We start from the raw sequence: 19754 nt of genomic DNA, 5'->3' as shown, positions 1-19754 counted from the left end.
TCTTGAACATATAATAATATCGAAATTACAATTAAAATTAATATTTTACTCACGGACTTGACGACAAATTCGTGGCGGTGGGCGGAGGAAGAAGGTCATGGCTCACTGACAATCATATTACATTTATTTAATACAATCGACTCAATACAAATAAAGAAAAGATCAATTACATCCTAAGTCGTGAAAATCCGTGAGTCTCCTATACCTAGGACCTACCCAACTGCAAAAGGGCTAAAACGCACTTCTATACTCACAATCCATACATCAACAGTTCAATCATATCACACACCCCTCCCGGCCCATCAAATCGATCATCCATCACAATACGCAAAATTTCAATTTAGTCCTTATAATTGATCATTTTTGCAAAAGCGCTCAAATAAGCTCTAAAAATTATAAAACTCGGTCCTTAGAAATATTACTAAGCTATTGCAAAAGAATCGTAATTTTCTAAGCTACCACGAATATTTTATGGATTTTTAATCCTATTTAAGCACTAGAAAATTACGAAAAAGCAAGGTTGGGTTTACCTTTGCCGATTCCGACTTGAACGTGCTGGGATGCCTAACAATGGTGGGGTAGCCAAAATTCTCGATCCAATTCGGAGACTTTTCAGTGCATGGGAAATTCACAGATCCGGACAACTGTCGAATTTCCGCGAATTGAGGATACCTACACGAAGCCCAATAATAATATATAAAAATCAGGGGTGTTACAAGAATGATTGACTGAATAATTCTCACTCACATTCTATGTTATCTTAGACTTTTTTTTTTTAAATCCAAATATAAAATTATCAAAATTAAAAATTTTCTTAATTTTTTTAAATTATGAAGCTCATATAATTATAATTAATATATTATTATTATTATTATTATTATTATTATTATTATTTACAAAGATAGAAATCAAAAAGCTTGGCTTTTTGACAAAACTGACTTGTAAAATACTCAAAAGGGATTTAAAAAATAAATAAATAAATAAAGGGGGTGGATAGGGGACAGATTCATGAATTGTCCTTTTCATTCCTTCAAATTTTCCTATAATAATAATAATAATTATTATTATTATTTACAAAGATAGAAATCAAAAAGCTTGGCTTTTTGACAAAACTGACTTGTAAAATACTCAAAAGGGATTAAAAAAATAAATAAATAAATAAAGGGGGTGGATAGGGGACAGATTCATGAATTGTCCTTTTCATTCCTTCAAATTTTCCTATAAGAAATTTAAGGTTTTTTATTAAAAAAAATAAAATTTTGCCTTTTCTCTAGAATTGATTTACATCATATAAAAATTAATTACTTTTGTATTTTAAAAAATAAATAAAAATAATTAACATAATAAATACTAAATTCTACCTAAGATAAATCAGAATTATTAAAGATATTGGTGTATTAGACTAAAATCCTTCAAAAAAAAAAACGGAAAATCAAAAAACTAATTAACCAAAGCTGTCGATTTTACAATTATCACACCATAAGAGAGATGAACAAATTCTAGAGATAGAAAGTGAACAGCTTCAAAACCCACATTCACATCAGTCCACCAAGTCATCGTAGCTCAAAAATATCACCATTTCTAGATTAAAGTTTCTATTTTTTTTTTTAGTTTCATATCCTCCTCCTATCAAAGTATGTATCTTTATCATTTTCTCTGTTGAATTCTTTCTTTTGTCAGAAATTATTAGATTTTTTTTCCCTTTTTTTTTCTCTTTCTCTGACTCTTTGGTGGCTCTGATGGGTCTTCCTTAGTTTTGGGAACAATTCAATTCCATACACGGATCGGACCCTGCTCCTTTTTCTACTATTTGCTTCTGATCATTAGCTCCGTACGCAGCCCAGTTGGGCAGGTAAATAAGCAGTGAGTTTTGTGAATCTATTTGCATATATTGTCTTATTCGATTATTACGTTTCAAAATTTTCTTTATTTTTGCTGTTTTAAAAGCCTTCTTTTCATGGAACGTTTGTGCTTTTTTTTTTTTAACTGTGGTCAAATTAGCATGTGGTGTGGGTATCTTGTATTTTTCTTTGTTCGGCTCTTTTGGATATATATATATCTTATTTTGTTCATGCATATTCTCTGTTGTGAATATTGTATTGTTAAATGACTGCATTTCAAATTGGTTCCTATGCGTGTGTTTATTGTAATTACCTGATTCAGTGTTGATCTTAGATCTTGATTGGTTGTTATTGTATTTGGATGTCGGTTTGGCTGTTTGAGGCTTGGTTGACTTTTCCTGTAACCATCCGGTCATCCAGATTGATCTTAAATTTTTTTTCTTAAATTTTTTTTTTATGATGCCTGTGTATTTATGATTTGATCAGCAAATGATTTGACCCTCAGTTTGGTTGGTTGAGAAACCTTTGGAATAGAAACGTCTTTGAGTTTTGAAGCTATAGTCTTGATTTTAAAGAACATGCACAAAAAAAAAAAAAAAAAAAAAATCTGGGTTGTAATTAAGTTTATTGGAAGCTTTTGCATAGTTTATTACAACAAACATTAAATATTCGAGTTAAACAAACCAGGCTTCAGGTTCTTGCTAACCAAAGAAAACATCTGGGCTGAGTCTGGAATGGCATAGGAGCTATTATTTGTTGCAGCAATTAATAGCGTTTTATGTTTGTGTTTCTGCTGGCTGAAGTACTCTTCCTTTGTCACTGCAAGCTTCTATTTTTATTTCAGGTAGAGATGGGTATATACCTCAGCTCTCCTAAAACAGATAAGTTCTCAGAGGACGGTGAGAATTATAGCCTCAGATATGGCTTGTCATCCATGCAAGGTTGGCGTGCAACCATGGAAGATGCTGTGAGTAACTAATTCATATGCATTTAAGTTCTATCAGTGGCAACTTTGATCCTATAATTCTCTGTTTGGTAATTTAATAATATATTGGATCCTGATGGTGTTAAGTGGGAATCTATGAAGTTATTATGTTTTTGATTACTGCCAATTATAAACTCCGTTAGGCATGACCTTGTATGTACTTAATGCATTGTAAATATCATTTTGGGATCTACTCCTTTTTTTGTACATTCACAGGTTATTAAGAGTTGTGACTTTGGGTTTTCAATAAAAATAATAGAATTACTCCTCAAAACAAATTAGGATTTTGAGAATTAGTTTAGCAGATAATTAAGTTGTTCTGAATCACTCTGTTAGGTATCTAATTGACTTATTTCTCATTGAATTTTTATTTTCCATCATTTGTGGGGTGGGGGAGGTGGTCTCCTTATATATTACCTGAATAGACATTTGAAGCTTTTGGAATTTGGAAATGTTTGCTTACGAATATACATATATTTGATTCACAATGCCAAAGGCACCTTCTGCAAGACAAAGTCTCCCTCATAGTCACCAGTTATATCTTTTATTACCTTTATATACTCTTTTTTTCTTAAAATTGTGTTGTATATATAGTTAATCATTTTTTAGAAATTGAGCTAGTATGTCATATCACTTCATTTATAATTTCTGTTTTTCTTGCATGTTTATTTTTTGAATGTTTGTTTTATGGTCGTCATTCTGATATTAACAATTCTGGAACATGCATGATTACTTTGTGTTCACCACTTTATTTGCTTTTTCAAATTGCATTACAATTATGCTGTTACTTATTACTATTGTTTATTTTTGTTAGCATGCTGCATTACCTGATTTGGATGCTTCCACTTCTTTCTTCGGTGTTTATGATGGCCACGGAGGTAAGAATAGGGAGGTTCAGGTATTTTTGTATGTGCTATGTAACCATTTTTACTTCCTTAATTTTGGTTTTCTCTTGATTGTGCACCATCTCTAGTTTTATTTTTTTAGTTAATCTTGAGTAAATGTTTTTAAAATGAACAATCAAAGTGATCTCTTGGGTGTTATATTGTGGACTTCTGATGAATATTTATTGTCATTTTGACTTACTTATGTGTCAAATGACTCAAATTGTACTCAAATTTCTGTGACACTCATTTAAGTATGTGATATAGTAATTGTGAAGTGAATGAATCTGTTTAATGGAAGTATAGATGTTTGGTAAAACGACTTAGAATCTTTTAGGTCTGACATTTTATTTATTTTTTTAAATTTACGTTTCATGGTCAATTTTTCATATTTCTCCAAATTGTTGTGCTTCTAATAAACTTAGATATTCATCATTTTCTTTTCCAGCAATATAAAATTCTATTCCTATACTGTACAGATGAAATGGTATCATGAGGCTTAGATAATGAATTATTTTTGTCCCAAGTATTTCTGCTTTCATTTTTTCTCCTTGATGTTGCAAGGATAGCCTAATCTAAGCGCATACCTTATATGACTGGACTTGTTTGCACAGCTTTGACTCCCATCTGCTTGTTATTAGTTATCAAGGCTATAAATTAATCATATTCATGCAGTGTGTTGGTAATGACTGGCTTTTATTGCTACTCACCTTGTTCTGTGAACTTGCAGGTAAAGTAGTTGCGAAGTTTTGTGCAAAGTTTCTTCATCAGCAGGTCCTAAGAAGTGAAGCATATTTGGCTGGAGATATGGGAACTTCTGTTCAGAGAGCATTTTTCAGGTTGCTTCATTTAATTACTGGAGGGTCCTTCTTCATGTTTTTCCCCCTTGGCAGTGTATTTTAAGTATGTTCCTGGATGACCAGGTGTTTCTAAGTGACCATCATTCATGTGTTTATTCCCATCGATGATGCTGGCATTTTTCATTTTAATCCTTTGTTGTAATGTCAAGCCATATTTTAACTTGCATTTGTCTTGCATTGTCTCAGATAACATTAACAATTTCATTTCATTATATCACAAATTTTCTTTGTTGATATCAAACATAAACTTTCTTAACATTTTGATATAAAATCTCAATAGTGTTATTTTATTTTCTTCTTTTTATTTTATCTTATTTTGTATCTTGCAAAATTTGGCCCTTTTCCGTCAATATTGTGTCCTTTAGGAGCTTATATCTCCGCAACTAAGCTCTCCTTAGTAGATAAGATGCTGTGAACCGTTAACAATAATACATGCTCTTGTTCTCATTGTTTGTGGTTCTTCCAGAATGGATGAGATGATGCGTGGACAAAGAGGATGGCGGGAATTAGCTGTTTTGGGTGATAAAATAAACAAGTTCACAGGCATGATAGAAGGGTTGATATGGTCTCCAAGGGGTAATGATAGTAATGACCAACCCGATGATTGGGCTTTTGAAGAGGTATTTAATAAAATAAAGGAACTACACTCATATTGGTATCTTCTAATATAATGCAACTACATAAGGTGTAATTCATGGATACTTTTGCAATTCTTTGTAGCATCTAATGGTTATAACTTATAAGTCATTTATTCTGAACACGTGATCAGGGCCCGCACTCTGATTTTTCTGGACCAACTTCTGGGAGCACAGCATGTGTTGCAATTATTAGAAACAACCAACTTGTTGTTGCAAATGCTGGTGATTCTCGATGTGTGATATCAAGAAAGGGCCAGGTATTTTTCAATTAACTGGAATCATAATTGGGTTTTTGTTCTGAAGAAAGATTGGAAGAGAAGGTTGTTCTTCCAATTATATATGTTGGCCAATAACTAGTGTAGTGTCCATTTTTCAATGAATATTGTTCTCCTGTTTTTGATGTGGTTTCTTTGTTGCAGGCTTATAATCTGTCTAGAGATCACAAACCTGACCTTGAGGCTGAGAAAGACAGGATTTTAAAAGCCGGTGGTTTCATACATGCAGGACGGGTCAATGGCAGTTTGAATCTTGCAAGAGCTATCGGTACTCAAGCTGATTTATCATGAACTTCTTTTACACAAATTAATCGCTTAATTAGATTTTATGTGATTGAATTATGGTTTCTTTGCCCATAGACTGGACCCATGTCCATCCCTTGTTTATGTAAGTAGTCCATAAACTGGACCCATGTCCATCCCTTGTTTATGTACGTAGGGCTTTGGACTTGGTCCCTAGGATATCTGTAAAAGATAGGTGGTTCATTCCACTGAGCTCAATCATTCCACATATTGAAAAGCAAGGTTTAATGATATGAAATATCTTGAACTCTGTCTTTTTTTAATTTTATTTTATGCTTTTATTTTTATTAAATCGGTTCATAAGTTACTGATTTTGTTCTAGTTATATCCCAATGGGTTTGGAATGTGTGTTTACATTGGCATGACATTAGGGTGGACCCAATAGTTATTGAAGTTGCAAGGTGCAGGTGTGCTTCTAAGTGACATGTGGCACATCAAAATTAAAATAAAATAAGACATATAATCCTAAATAAGACTAAAATGCAAGCTCCATTAATAACTATCATAATAATAGCATAAACCATTTAAAGTTCTAGCACTAAGGTGTTAATATTAAACAAACACAAAAATAGAGATGTTTTTAAGTGATAACCTAAATCCTATATTCTACTAAATTGCTTATTACTGAATTGCTGTACAACCTAAAACAACTAAAAGACTATTCCTCAATCTCCATCAAGAGTAACATGGTCGTCATGTCCATCTCCATCATCATCATCATCTTCTTCAAGACTTCCAATGTTCTCTTCTTCTCCATCCTCATTATAGTGATCTCCTCTTTCTCATCAAAACCACTCCTCAATCTCTTCTTCATCCTCATCTCTAAGTACTAGAAGAGTATTGGCTCTCAAATTAGAAGATGGTGCTTTTGCCATTTCCTGAGGCCTAACACTTGGAGTGGATGTAGGCAGAACATTTTTGTCTTTTGTTGCTTTAGTATTTTAGACATTCTTCTCAACTCCAGTAGCTTTTGCAACCACACCCCAGGTTAAATTATAATCTTCAAGCACAACTTCATCCTTATCATCCAAGAGGAAATTGATTTGGTAAGCTCAATCTTGCTTATTCTGTTCAGAGAAGAAAATAAAATCCCTAAGCTTTCAACGTTCAATTTGATCTGCAAGTCTGCTGTTTCCTTTTTTTTCTTCATAACTGTTTCTGTGATTTGATGTGGATGAGTCTATGGTCAGCCGACCTATAAAGTAGGTCAAATGATGGATGTTTGATCTTAATAATATTTAAAACACACACACACACGCATGCATCAAGCATAAATGAATGACAGGCGCGCTCCTTAGTGACATTCAAAGTTGCCAGAGGCACTAGGCTTTGAGCCACAAGCACACCTTTGACAACTATGGGTGGATTTTTGACATGGAAGAAAATGATAGCTTGGCTATTCCTCCTAAACCTTAAGTGCCACTAAAGAGGGTATTAGTAATTTATGAATCTCAAAAAACATTTCAAACTACTTCATGAGAGAGGCGTATTTTTTGAAAATGGCTTTTAAGGCTTAAGAGAGGCTTACTTCCAAATTAACTAGTTGTGTCAATGTTTGCCTTCATCTCGACATGAAGTTAGTACACTAGATTCACAAAAAGCAATTTGTTTGCAAAGCACGTGAAGATGTTTGCATGTCAATTAGTAGGTGTCCAGATTTACGTGCGTTGTTATGCATTTGGTACTCTCTTCTATTCTTCATATTTTTCTGTGTAATACAGGTGACATGGAATTCAAGCAGAATAAATTTTTACCTGCTGAAAAGCAAATTGTAACAGCCAATCCAGATATAAACACTGTATGTTTATTTTCCTTTCTGCAACATGTACAATTAATAAAACCCCATTTTACATATAGGTCATGTACATTATTCTCTGTGCATTCAGTTGATTTAGGGATGTGTATTTTTTTTTATTCCACCTCAAAATTTTCTAGTATTGCTTTAACAATTGCTTATATTTCGTGCCTGCAACTTCTTGTTTAATAATCATTGATTACTTCTCTTTTTCGTTTCTTATTACAACTAGGTTGAGCTTTGTGAGGATGACGAATTTATTGTGCTAGCATGTGATGGAATATGGTATTCTTCTAACAATTTAATTTCTTAGTTGCCTAACATAATTGTTCATGATATGGCGATGTTAATCACTTGATTTGGCTAGGTGCATCATGCAATTCCTTGGGATTGGCTTTTACAAAGGAAAAAATACCTGGATTATTGCAACAAAAATTGCAATACCTAGAAAATGGGTCTGGCTTTGTTGGTTTTAATTGAAACAAAGTCAGAGATGGTTCCAGTTCCACCAAATAAGGTTTACCCATGCGCATCATTAAATTTTCTACATGCTATATCTTGGTCCGTAGTTATTTTTTTTTTATCGAGTTCTTTTGGTGCAGTTCTCATTTATTCACCTCTCCAGCTGCGTTGTGCTTTCTAGTTTCAACTTAATTTAGTGACTATTGCATATTGGTCATTTTTAGTATGGTTAATTGCCCTTTATGTCTAGGACAAGATGATGAATGCTTTTGTTTACCCCATGAAGTTTCAGAAATCACTTGGTTCAGCCCCGCTGGTGGCCTGCTTTTCTTTCTTTTCAGTGAATATCTGGATCATATGGATCGGCTCTGTATATTTTGCTGATGATCACATTTTATATGCTATTGAACTATTCATACAATTTTTTTTTTTGAATAATTACAAGTGAATGATTGTTCACTATTGATTATTTCAGGGACTGCTTGTCAAGCCAGCAACTAGTAGATTTTGTTCATGAACAACTGAGTATGGTATGTGCATTTAGCCCTCTGTTACACAAGGTTGTTTAATTTTTTACTTTCAGTGCTTTTGTCCTTTTCTCTATTGAATTTTGTTCAGCATAAAGTTTAAACTTAATAAACAAAAGCTTGGACTAGAAAGCACAGCTAATTTTCAAGTATTGGCTGATGATATCAATGGTGTCTTTGATCAATGGTTGTATTCTAATATTAGACCTTTCAAAGCCTAATGTAGTTTCTACACTTGAACAATTCAGGAAAGCAAGCTTTCTGTAGTGTGCGAGAGACTACTGGATAGGTGTTTGGCACCATCAACAGCAGGCGGTGAAGGATGCGACAACATGACTATGATCTTGGTGGAATTTAAGAAGCCAATCCAGCGCACTGCCTCCGCGAATGAACAGTCCTCAGGATCCGAATTTACTGATACTGAATCTAAACAAAAAGAAAACGAATTGAAGTAGCTGTTATCTGTTGGTGTCTCATCAGATGCCATTGTGCAGCCTCCTGGCTAGACCATGTACAAGGGTCCTCCATTTTCTTGAAAAGTTGGGCCCTTTTATATCTTTGTAGACATGAATGGATGAAATACTGTGAAAATTTGTTCCATTATCATTGTGCTGGTGTGTGCTTTACGTTTGAACCACATTATCATATTCAATAACATGTATAGCTCTTTGAGAACATCATTTATCTCCACGATCTTGAGTGCATCACCTGATTACTTACACCAGGTTTTCTGGAGAATTTGTTAAAAAAAAATATGGTAAATATAGTATTGAAATTTCTCTTTACAATTTCCACTGTGATAAAATGAAAAGAAAATAAAGCAAAAGAGAATTTCTAATCTATGAATGATTCCATTATCGGCTAAGAAAATATAAAACATTTAGATCTTCATTACAGTTGACTGATCTTGCCATGGGATTTTCTTCTGAACTCTTTTGCCATTGATTATCCCATCCTTGAGCTTCTTCTCAGCTCTCAACAATTTCCCAACATCCTCACTTTGCATGGATGAATTTTGTGGTGGAGCTTGATCTTGCTGTAGCTGATGATTATGTGACCACATAGCCATTAAATATCTGTGCCTCTGTCTTAAAAATCTAAAATTCAGACAAAAAGGGAATGGTAAGTCCCAGAATTAAGATCTGCGCATCCAAGTATTTCAAGTTGTAACTTTTAAGAATCCAGGCAATTTGAGGAAGCAGAGTTCATACCGAATTTCAGTTGACAGAATGTCTCTCTTCTGCTTTGTCATCTGCAATTTTTTCTTCTTTGAAACAAATTCCTGAAACAAGAAAAATCATCAAAACTCATCTGCATGCATGCCAATACAAACAAATATCGGCCACTAGGCCCTAGATATCAAAAACCTTCTGTCAATATTGCATCAAGCAACATTGTATTTTTGCATCTCAAACACAACCCAAAAGGGGCCTTAGAACAAACCGAGTAACAAAAATCGACAGAGTGCTCAACGAACCTACTTAATTACAACAAACACAATGATAACCAACCAGGCACACGTCAACAACAACATGCAATTTCAAAACCCACTACCCTTAAACATCAAAAACACACATGAATGAATCGATAACAGACCAAAAGACTCACCTTCTGCAATTCTAAGAAATCCTCAAGTAGGCTTTGATGTTTCGATTTAAATCTAGCCTCCTCAATGGATTGAGATGGACTCATGTTATGCTTCAAAATTAGCCAATTTATTATTTGTGGGTTTGGGATATGAGTCGAAATTGATCCTCCCCTTAATACTCAAATAAAAAAAAGAGCTTTATTTACCTTACTAAAAAGAACTCCAATTCTGATATGGATTTGCAAAAGATATAAACAAAAAATCAGAAAACTAAATAGAGAAATCATAGTAAAACTCAAACCCAATTCGACTTGAAAAGGAGTAAATAGAAAGAAGATATCCGTGTATCTTGTCTTGTCTTAGTCTGAAACTTGCTGACACAGGAACCCAAAAGCAGCCCCGTTGAGAAAGGGAAGAGCGATGAAGATGGGATTGAAAAAAGGGCATTCATGGTAAGATAATCTTTTTTGGGTATGTGTTCTGAAGATAGAAAGAGAGTTGTGGTTGGAGGAAAATTGGAGACATATATCTATCTATATGCTATCTTCCTTATATATAGAGAGAGAGATATGTTCCTCTTGGGTTTTGGTTTTTCTCTTGCTCTACGTAGAATTTGGAGCAGCTGGGCCATTTTATATATTGAAGATACAAATAGAGGGATAGTAATCTGTAAGCAAAGGTGTAAACTTTGGTTCACAGATTGCGCAGAAAAGGTAGAAGATAAAATGGCCACTATTTCTTGGTGGATTTGCAGCTCTCTGTAAAGAAATCTCGCATGGGCTTGGCACCCCACAGCTCCAGTTCCAACTAGACCGGCCAGGGACGGTTCAAAACCAGTATAAGCCCAGAATCAGACCAATTCAATTAAAATTTGAAATGAAATCAAAATCCATCAAAATTGGACTAATGAAAATTAATTTTGAATCAAATTGAAATCAATTATCTTAATTTTGAATGAAAATCAGATTTTTCCTTTTTTTAAAAAATTATCAACGGGTAAATTCGATCAAACAAGATATAGCCGGATTCTTCAATTCGGGTTGCATTTCTATGAACCTTGAATCAAAATCATTGATTTGAAACCGGTTTGAGTCTGATTCAATCACTTACAATATATTAAATAATTTTACGACGTAATTTTAGCTATGAAACAAAGTAACGGTAGAAGATCCGAAAACGTAATCCCAAGTGTCCTGAAGTGTCGCCAAAAACCTCTCCCCATCCTCCAAAAGCCCTAGCGACCTACATAGAAGAACTCAACACAGCAACCTCAAATTTTTTTGATTTTCCTTACAAGAACAGAGGCATACCTGACATTTTTCTAAGAAAGATTGAATTTTTCTTTGCACCCTTAAGAGAACACAGAATGGGTGAAAGAGAAAGCAGTTCATTTGTACCAGAATCAGTCATGGACTCTACGAAGACTACCTTGGCCAACCTAGAACAACTGCAGACCCACTTGCTTCAGTTCCTCTCTCTTTCTGACCCTGAAGTCCTCGCCGAGATGCCCCCTCTCCAACGCGCTCAGTCTCTCTTTTTGCTGGCCAAGGCCACTACTATTCTTTTCTCATGTGCATACTACTCTTTTTTCCTGTGATTCTTATATAATTTGGAATTTTTAAACATGATTAGCATGTGTGGTTATGACTCGTTTCAATACTGTGGATTTTCAGTGAGATTGAGATGCAGTGGAATTGACCCAGATGAGCATCCCGTCAAGACAGAGCTTGTATGCCCTCTTATACCCTTTTACTTAAATCTTAAATTTGGGAATTTGGGTTTTGGTGTTTAGATTGTTGCTGGACATTTCATTTAGTTTTTAAACTGTGATGTCCCTGGTGTTCTTGTCGTTGCTAACTGGTTAGGTATATGCTTTTGGCATTTTTGTTCAAGCTTTTGTATGTTTTTCCCCTTCAAGGTGTTGCTTTATGTATTTGCGGGAGAAAAAGCTTATGATTTAGAGATTCCATTAATATCTCTCACCTATAATCTGCTCTTTTGGGTCTATATCTGTAGGAGAGGTTGAACTTGTACCAAGAAAAGCTTGAACGGTCCAAAGATTTGAGTAAAGGTGCCCCTTTTCCCTTGGAACTTGCTGTTATTTATGTAACCAAAATTTTCATTGTTATCTATTATGTCTAGGCTAAGACACTTTTCATTTGGATTGGGAGCTGATTTCCTGTGCTTAAAGTCTTGATCCGTTATGATGAGTTTTGGTTTTTAGTCTATTTTCCTTACTGATTAAATGAGTTTCAATTGTTTCCTGAAGCACCATTGCGACCTTCTACCACCTTAAATTACCAGGCTGCTACCCGCTTCATTGAGCATTCTTTGCCTGACCTTACCCCTGGTACATTTAATCAATCCCTTGCTAATTTCTATGGGATCAACTTTCTTTAAATGCTGATGTCATTTTAAAAACTTGTTTGCCCCATGCAGAACAGAAGAAAAGTATGAGAGATATCAGTAAAGGAGAAGGACCCAAGATTAAGTATTTGGAGAGGAAGATCCATAAGAAGAGGAAATATCAATCATCTGAAAAACATTCAGTCCAAGCTGCTGCCTCAGAATTTCTTCAAAAAGCAGCGCATGAGCTTCTTGGTGATAACGCAAGTGGCTTAAAAGGACCTATACAAATTGATGCGTTAGATGACAATGATCTGCATGTGGGCTGATTTCCTAATTTGTCCTGGTATATATATTTTGGCTTCATATTGATCCATAGTTAAGGATTCATTTCTCACAACTTTTTTGGCTGCTTCATGCTTGTCAGATTTTTCTTATCTTAATATTTTCAAAATATTTATGGAAAATTTTTACTTTTTTGGTTGCTGAAAGCAGAGTGCCTTGGTTGTGTACCTCCTGATTTAACTGTGAATTTTTCATTTTCTTTGTTAATTTCATGAATGTGAATGACCCTGTGCGATTTTTTTTTAATCAAATTGGTTATGGGGCTGTACAATTGCTGGATATATGCTGCCCATGAATAGATTGCTTTCTAGTTTTGTAAGTGTGTCTAAATAAGGTGGTTGCTAATTACGCATGTTGATGTGAATAAGAATATGGAGCAAATATGCGGATGTCTTGTATCCAATATTATCCCTAGTTTTAGTTCTGAATATGTTGCTACTTTTTATTGGGTTTTTCTAACAAGTGCCCTTACGGCATTAGTTAAAGAGCAGTGTCCTGGTTTTAACTGTTCCCATTGTTATTGAATTTTATTTATCATGATAAAATTTTGTCATGATTAAAGGTGAATTACAATTAAATGTAAATAGTTTGTGATAAAATCTTATCATGGTGAGTAAAACCCTATAGTAATGGACATAGATAAACTCTAATACTGTTACATAACCAGTGTCCTGAGGGCACTCATGGGAAGAACCCCTTTTTTAATTATTGTTGGAATGTTATAACTTTTCATTCAAGTTGAGAGAGGTTACCTACATTGTGGATCACTCTTATACATGGAATATAGTAACGTGAACATCCTTATTTAGAAATGTGGTATAGCAAGTGGGTGTAGGTTGGTTTTTTTTAGATTGCTTATTTTTAGATTGCTTAATGAGAATAAAATAGATTATACGGATTGCATATGTGCTGCAATATAGAAAAATATTATATAATGGATTAGAATGAGAATAACCACAAAGTTTTCTACTATCATATAATTATAATAAAATATTTTCAATTATATAATACTATGTTAACTGCTTCAATACTATTAAAAATATTCAAATCCTAAAATTTTTGGCATAGTAATGATAAAAATAAGAACATTATTTGATATTTGTGTGCTTGAGATTGTTTGATTCTCTACTCATGGTTGTTTGAATTTCAGAATGCTAATTTAACATTCCAAATCACTAACAATCCATAATCTGGATAGTGCGATCCAGAACACAAATCGCTAAGGGGTGCAACTTTTTTCTGGCAACATTGATCAATTGTACTGTCTTTGAGAAGTTATACCAGGTTCTAGTAATTGTACACCTGAAAGGCCTGTAAGGATGCTTGCATTAGTATCTAGATTGACATTTTCCTGTCAACTTGGACATAGATGTCCGCTATTATCATTGCCATGGAAATTATGTTTGACAAAATAAATTGAATGGAAGTCTCTCTCTTTTTTGACATCTTTTCCCTTTTCTATCCTCTCAGGACCGCAGAGACTGGATCTGCTGGTGTTTAACATCTGCTTGAGTTGTACTATTATGACTGTGGCCTAGTTGTTGAGGATTGCTTTTCTTGTTTCTGTGGTACGGAGCCTTTATTAGTTTCTATTATCTGCCGCAGTTTTTCTTGGTGTTTGATGATGGGTATACTAGCACACAGCTTGGATGGAGAATGGAGGGTTCTCTGAAGTCAATTTGTTTTGGTTCTCTCGTCCACCATTATCATTGTGAATTGTTTTGGATTGTAGTAATCTTTTAGCTGCCTCTGTGCAGGGAAAACAAAAAAGCAAGTTAGTTTTTTTGTCTATTATTATGTAATCTGTTATACAGTTCATCGGAAATGATCAAACATTTACTGGGATTATCTGTTGATGATTGTGTGAAATGAATGAAAATTTTGAATGTTATTTGGCACCTAAACTGTGTATGCTATTTGCATTTTGCACTCATTTTGTAATTCTACAGTAATCATAACTCTCATCAGCTGCTATGAGCATCATGTGTGGATGGTTAAAGCCTTTGGAATTAGGATCTGTCAGCCAAATTGCTGCTTTTGCCTTGGGTTTTTCTGTGGGCCTTGTTCTTTTTAAGGTGGAGGTAATTGATGGGTGCTTCACTCCAAAATTGGTCTGGCATAGAATTGTGGAATTGGTGCTTCAAACGCTAAAAATTGTTTACAAAATAAAAAAAAAAAATAGAATATTTTTAATATAGTGATTTTTCTACATAAATTTAAAGCATATATAATCACATAAATATACTAAAAAAATATATAAACAATTTTAAAAAAGTTATTGAAATACAAAACTCTCTAAATCTTGAACTCAACTCAACTAAGTCTTTATCCCAAAAATTTGGGGTGGGTTATATGGATTCGTTTTCTCCACTCTAAACGATTTTGGGTTAAATTTTCAGAAATTTATAATACTTCTAGGTCATGTTGTACTACTCTCCTCCAAGTCAATTTAGGTCTACCCTTTTTTTTCTTTCTATCCTAACGTGCTCTACTTGTCTAACTGGAACCTCCGTATGTCTACACTTCACATGACCAAATCACCTCAATCTCACTTCTCTCAACTTATCCTCAATTGGTGTCACTCCTACCTTTTCTCTAATACTCTCATTACGGACTTTATCTAGTTTAGTATAGTCACTCATCCACCTTAACATTCTCATCTCTACAACTCTTATCTTAGACGCATACGACTCTTTTAATGTCCAACACTCACTACCATATAACATAGCTGGTCGCATGGCTGTACGGTAAAATTTTCCTCTCTAAATCTTAATTTTAATAAATTTATTTCATTTTCACAATCTAACAAAATAAATAAATTATTATCATTTTAATATTAAAGGGCAATTTTTTTTAATTATTGTAAAAAAAAAACCCAAAAAAAATGAAAATTGAAGGATCCGGAACAAGAAGTATTTTAGGGTCGGGTCGAATAGACCAATCGAATTGAAGGTGTTGAGAGGGATACTTTTGTTTCAGTGAAAACCAGTAAAGTGCGACTGTGCGAGGAGCCTGTTATCCTCTATTTTCATCAAAATCAAATGGCGTCTACAACCACCGTCGCTTCAACCCCACAACTAGGAAACTGCCGCTCACTCACTCGCTACAAAAATCTTGCCTTTTCCTCTCTCTCCTTCTGTATGTTCCCTTTCTCCTTCTGGGGTTTGGATTTCTTCAGTAATTCTTAATGCACTTTGTTATGGTATGGATTGTTTGTGTTTTTTTGTCATTGCTCATTGGTGGGTCTTGTATATTGCTATGTGCTTCAATTGAAAGTTCTCAGCTTTTCTTTTTCTTCTTCCTGTTATTATTGAAAAAATCCAAATTAACTTTCAATTTGGTCTTTAAACCCTCTTCTGTCCAAATGTGCAGCCCATTTTGCAGAGAATAAAATTGTAAACAAAATTGGAAGCTTTCTGAGTTTAATTACGTTTTAAGGCAGCTCCATTTTGCAAAAGCAAATGAAGAGAATAACTAGGTGATAGGCATCAACTAAAATTAGGTAGTGATCATGATTTATTGAACAAATTGCCTCATAGAAGGAGGGCAGAGTTATATATGGATGTGCAAATAATGGTGCATACCTTGTCAGAGATTCTGTCCAAATTAACTTTCAATTTGCCTAAACTTAACTCTAGGTCTTAAACCTTCTTCTGTCTAAGTGTGCAACACGTTTCGTAGAGAATTAAATTGTAAGCAAAATTGGAAGCTTTCTGAGTTTAATTACATTTTAAGGCAGTCCCATTTTGCAAAAGAAGATGAAGAGAATAATCAACTAAAATTTGGTGGTGATCAGGATTTATTGAACAAATTGCCTTACAGAAGGAGGGTGGAGTCATCATATATGGATGTGCAAGTAAAGGTGCATATGACTTGCCAGAGATTCACATATTCAATTTTTCATAAAAAAAAGGGGTTCTTTTGGCTTCCATCACTTTGGTCCTAACAGTCCTTTAGGTATTATCTTTCTCTTTGTAGTTAAGCATTCAACTTCACATGGGTTGATATTATTGTTATGTATAGTTTGACTGACCCTTGGGGGAAAGAATTGTGAGCCAACCATAAATGGTAAGGAGCTGAATTATGCCAGCTAAGTTGTCACTCTTTTGTCTTTTGGAAGGGTTGAAAGGATCCAAAACCAATAACAAAAGTTTTGAGTTAACAATCATTCATTGGCATGCCTTTTTTTTGGGTTACACATCGGTATACCTATTTTAAGTGTTCTATCTTCTTTGTTTCCTATGTGCTTATGTTGTGTTCTTTTATCCCAAATGAGATTTATGTTTTCTGCTGGATTCAGGCAAAGTAAACTCATTTGCAAATCATGTTAGACCTTTGTTTACATCACGGCCAAATGAGATTGGGAAACAGTCATGCTCCCTAAATTTAAATGGTTTATTTGGGGGGAAAAAGGAGAATAATGACAAGGGTGATGAGAAACCACCATCAAAGGTTTGGTGAATCTCTTTCAATTTGATTTATACTAGATGAATTGTTTTTTTTTTAACCTGATTTTTGGGTATGCAGAGCATCTACATTTGTATGCTTATGAGTATGACTCTACTTCCTAATTGAATGTTACTTTCTAAGAAATGGACATGTTAGCATATTCATAATAGTTTACCATTTTCTTCCAAGTTTGGTTATTTTTCATTTCTTGTCCAAATTCATTTTTTTCTACCGACACATATTTGCATAAAAGATAATGAATGGAAAGTACTTAACCATAAGAAGACTACATTAATAGGCTGTATGGAGCAAATTTTAGTCAATTGTAGGTTCAAATTAAGTTGAATCGTTACCTGCCATAACCGTACATCACTTAAATTCAGGCAGGATTACTGGGAAATATGCAAAACCTATATGAAACTGTGAAGAAAGCACAAATGGTAGTCCAAGTTGAGGCTGTTCGTGTGCAGAAAGAACTAGCAGCGTATGTAGTGTCTCTTCCATCTATATCTAATATTTTCACTTATTTTTCATTCCAATGGTTCGAAGAATTATATTCTGTTTCATTGTGGTCTATTTTACAGAGCTGAGTTTGATGGCTTTTGTGAAGATGAACTAATAAAGGTGAAGTATGTGTGCTGGTGAAGTTAACTTTTAATATTTTTATGAAATTGTTCAATGTGTTTTCTTCTAGGCAACACTTTCTGGCAACCAACAACCTGTGAGCATTGAGATAACTGAGGCTGCAATGGAACTAGGAGCTGAAGTAAGTGTATTTGACTTCAGACTTTCAGATATTCATCCTCTGTGATTTTATTTATGCTTACAGGATAGTTCGATCCCACCATTTTGCTTCTATGCAGAAACTCTCTCTTCTGGTCACTGAAGCCTATAAGGATGCACACCTGAAGAGTGTCAAGGTGAGGTTTTTTTTTTTTTTTATGTATATTGAGTGTCAAGCTGAGTTGAGTCACTCCGCCATCTTATTAATATTTTCCCCACTGCACCGTCTTATTATTATGCATGTTCTCTTCTCTTGTAGGCGATGAAGGAAAGAATGAGCAATCTTGCCCAAAGTTTAGGGCTGCCACCAAACCTCAATGAGGAGTTGAAGTGATGTACATTTGGATGGCTTCAATTTTGTATTCGAGCTTTGCATAAAATGGTTATTTTATAACGTTGGGCCTTTGTAAACATTATAAACTTTTCTTGGAAATGTTGAAGAGCACAGATATTTCTTTATAGCAAACGCTACATATGCAAAGATAGAAATGTAAAACGAATATCATATATTGATGTCGATCTCTCCATAAACCCAGGCTCAAAACCAACAAAATGAATAAAGAATGAGTAGAAAAGGAAAAATCCAAATTTCCCTTCCACAATTAAAACAAACCCCAAAGCAAAATCCCTAGTGACATTACTAAGCTCCCTTTCAAGCTTGTAGCGGTACTTGTAGGGGCGACTGCTGGACCCTCAAACTCTGCAGGAGAAGGAGCTGGAGAAATACCAGTGTACCTGCGCCTTGGAGAAAGCACAACCACAATCATCTTCTGGCCCTTCACGCAATGTCCCTCTGCTCCACTGATGAAATAGAACGGCCCTGATCGATCAAGCTTCACCTTGGTGTTTCCATCCTTGTACTCTTCAATTGGGTTTGAGGTGTTGCAGCTCAGGTAAGCTTCCCTATTCACTTGCAACACTGAGTCCTTTTCACTGTCGTACTTCCACACTGAGAGAGATCCAACAAGAAAAAGGGTAATAATGTTAGATATGTTGTACACAGCAGAATAACATTGAAAAAGCAGTATTTAAAAAATGTGACCAATGAGTTTTCAAGTAGATGTACCAAGAGTGTCGCCGATGCTAAAACGAGCACTTTCAGCCCACTTGTTGAGAGAATCAGATTGAGAAGATGGGATTTTCCATGAATCTGTTTTCCCACCAATAAGAATTTCTTTAGCTTCTGAGAAGCTGAAGAGCAGGGTGATCATGAGCAACAAAAAAGAAGTTGCAACTCTTAGAAAGTGAGCCATGGAGGAGTGAGGAGCGCTTAAAGAGAGAGAGTATGCAACTTCTTGAGAGAGCGAAGATTGAGACTTGAAACTGAGGTGGCAGAGAAGCCTGTTGGCTGTATTTATGGAGGACAGTGAAAGTAGCCGTTGGAGAAGATAAAAGTGTGGACCCACCTCAGGTTCAGGTAGTGGACCGTTGTCTGGTTTTGTCACAGTTTGTGTCCCCATAGCAAAGTAGTAACGATCAAAATTGTATGAAAAGGAGGGTAAGGAATCTTAAACTGCCCAAAAAAGAGGGTTTTTGCACGAATTTCAAGGGTTGCTATGAGCTTCCAAGCAAATTAGTGTGCGAAAAAAAAAAACTTCAAAATAATGATAGGAATTAGTAAGTTTACAAAAAAAAAAAAAAAAAAAAAAAAAGACAACAATGATATAAGTTTA

General features: G+C 34.6%; 5 protein-coding genes across 10 annotated transcripts; 3 read left to right on the top strand and 2 right to left on the bottom strand.

The window, feature by feature from the left end:
- The first annotated feature begins 1474 nt into the window (after window positions 1–1474).
- Window positions 1475–9247, top strand: LOC110657379 (probable protein phosphatase 2C 60). Of its 3 annotated transcripts, none has more exons than XM_058146123.1 (12): window positions 1475–1634; window positions 1755–1852; window positions 2686–2808; window positions 3641–3704; window positions 4441–4549; window positions 5037–5190; window positions 5340–5465; window positions 5628–5751; window positions 7508–7584; window positions 7814–7866; window positions 8519–8573; window positions 8819–9247. In XM_058146123.1, the coding sequence occupies exons 3-12, from the start codon at window positions 2692–2694 to the stop codon at window positions 9023–9025; spliced, it is 1086 nt and encodes a 361-aa protein (XP_058002106.1). In that variant the 5' UTR covers window positions 1475–1634; window positions 1755–1852; window positions 2686–2691; the 3' UTR covers window positions 9026–9247. The 3 variants fall into 3 exon arrangements, with proteins under 3 accessions (XP_058002106.1, XP_058002107.1, XP_058002108.1); XM_058146124.1 differs by having other exon boundaries at window positions 2668–2808; XM_058146125.1 differs by having other exon boundaries at window positions 1755–1863.
- Window positions 9248–9314: 67 nt separating this feature from the next.
- On the bottom strand, window positions 9315–10996 carry LOC110657381 (uncharacterized). 3 transcript variants are annotated; one of them, XM_021814558.2, is made up of 4 exons: window positions 10460–10927; window positions 10179–10336; window positions 9782–9852; window positions 9315–9667 (listed from the first exon to the last, which is right to left on the bottom strand). In XM_021814558.2, the coding sequence occupies exons 2-4, from the start codon at window positions 10260–10262 to the stop codon at window positions 9451–9453; spliced, it is 372 nt and encodes a 123-aa protein (XP_021670250.2). In that variant the 5' UTR covers window positions 10263–10336; window positions 10460–10927; the 3' UTR covers window positions 9315–9450. The 3 variants fall into 3 exon arrangements, with proteins under 3 accessions (XP_021670250.2, XP_021670249.2, XP_021670248.2); XM_021814557.2 differs by having other exon boundaries at window positions 10179–10996; XM_021814556.2 differs by lacking the exon at window positions 10179–10336 and having other exon boundaries at window positions 10460–10934.
- Window positions 10997–11294: 298 nt separating this feature from the next.
- Window positions 11295–14753, top strand: LOC110657380 (uncharacterized). 2 transcript variants are annotated; one of them, XM_058146128.1, is made up of 6 exons: window positions 11295–11729; window positions 11832–11887; window positions 12175–12223; window positions 12428–12508; window positions 12598–12850; window positions 14320–14753. In XM_058146128.1, the coding sequence occupies exons 1-5, from the start codon at window positions 11525–11527 to the stop codon at window positions 12831–12833; spliced, it is 627 nt and encodes a 208-aa protein (XP_058002111.1). In that variant the 5' UTR covers window positions 11295–11524; the 3' UTR covers window positions 12834–12850; window positions 14320–14753. The 2 variants fall into 2 exon arrangements, with proteins under 2 accessions (XP_058002111.1, XP_021670247.2); XM_021814555.2 differs by having other exon boundaries at window positions 11296–11729; window positions 12175–12229.
- A 1024-nt stretch (window positions 14754–15777) lies between these two features.
- On the top strand, window positions 15778–18547 carry LOC110657382 (nucleoid-associated protein At4g30620, chloroplastic). Its single transcript, XM_058146129.1, has 7 exons — window positions 15778–15987; window positions 17150–17301; window positions 17682–17782; window positions 17883–17922; window positions 17993–18064; window positions 18162–18218; window positions 18341–18547. Exons 1-7 carry the CDS (start codon window positions 15891–15893, stop codon window positions 18413–18415), a joined length of 594 nt encoding a protein of 197 aa, XP_058002112.1. The 5' UTR covers window positions 15778–15890; the 3' UTR covers window positions 18416–18547.
- A 19-nt stretch (window positions 18548–18566) lies between these two features.
- On the bottom strand, window positions 18567–19556 carry LOC131179355 (early nodulin-like protein 15). Its single transcript, XM_058146126.1, has 2 exons — window positions 19148–19556; window positions 18567–19030 (listed from the first exon to the last, which is right to left on the bottom strand). The coding sequence occupies exons 1-2, from the start codon at window positions 19539–19541 to the stop codon at window positions 18684–18686; spliced, it is 741 nt and encodes a 246-aa protein (XP_058002109.1). The 5' UTR covers window positions 19542–19556; the 3' UTR covers window positions 18567–18683.
- Window positions 19557–19754: the final 198 nt, after the last annotated feature.

This window comes from Hevea brasiliensis, chromosome 4 (assembly GCF_030052815.1).
Source record: "Hevea brasiliensis isolate MT/VB/25A 57/8 chromosome 4, ASM3005281v1, whole genome shotgun sequence".
Lineage (NCBI taxonomy): Eukaryota > Viridiplantae > Streptophyta > Magnoliopsida > Malpighiales > Euphorbiaceae > Hevea > Hevea brasiliensis.
Note: the sequence above shows the minus strand (reverse complement) of the source record. Positions and strands in the feature narration are given on the sequence as shown.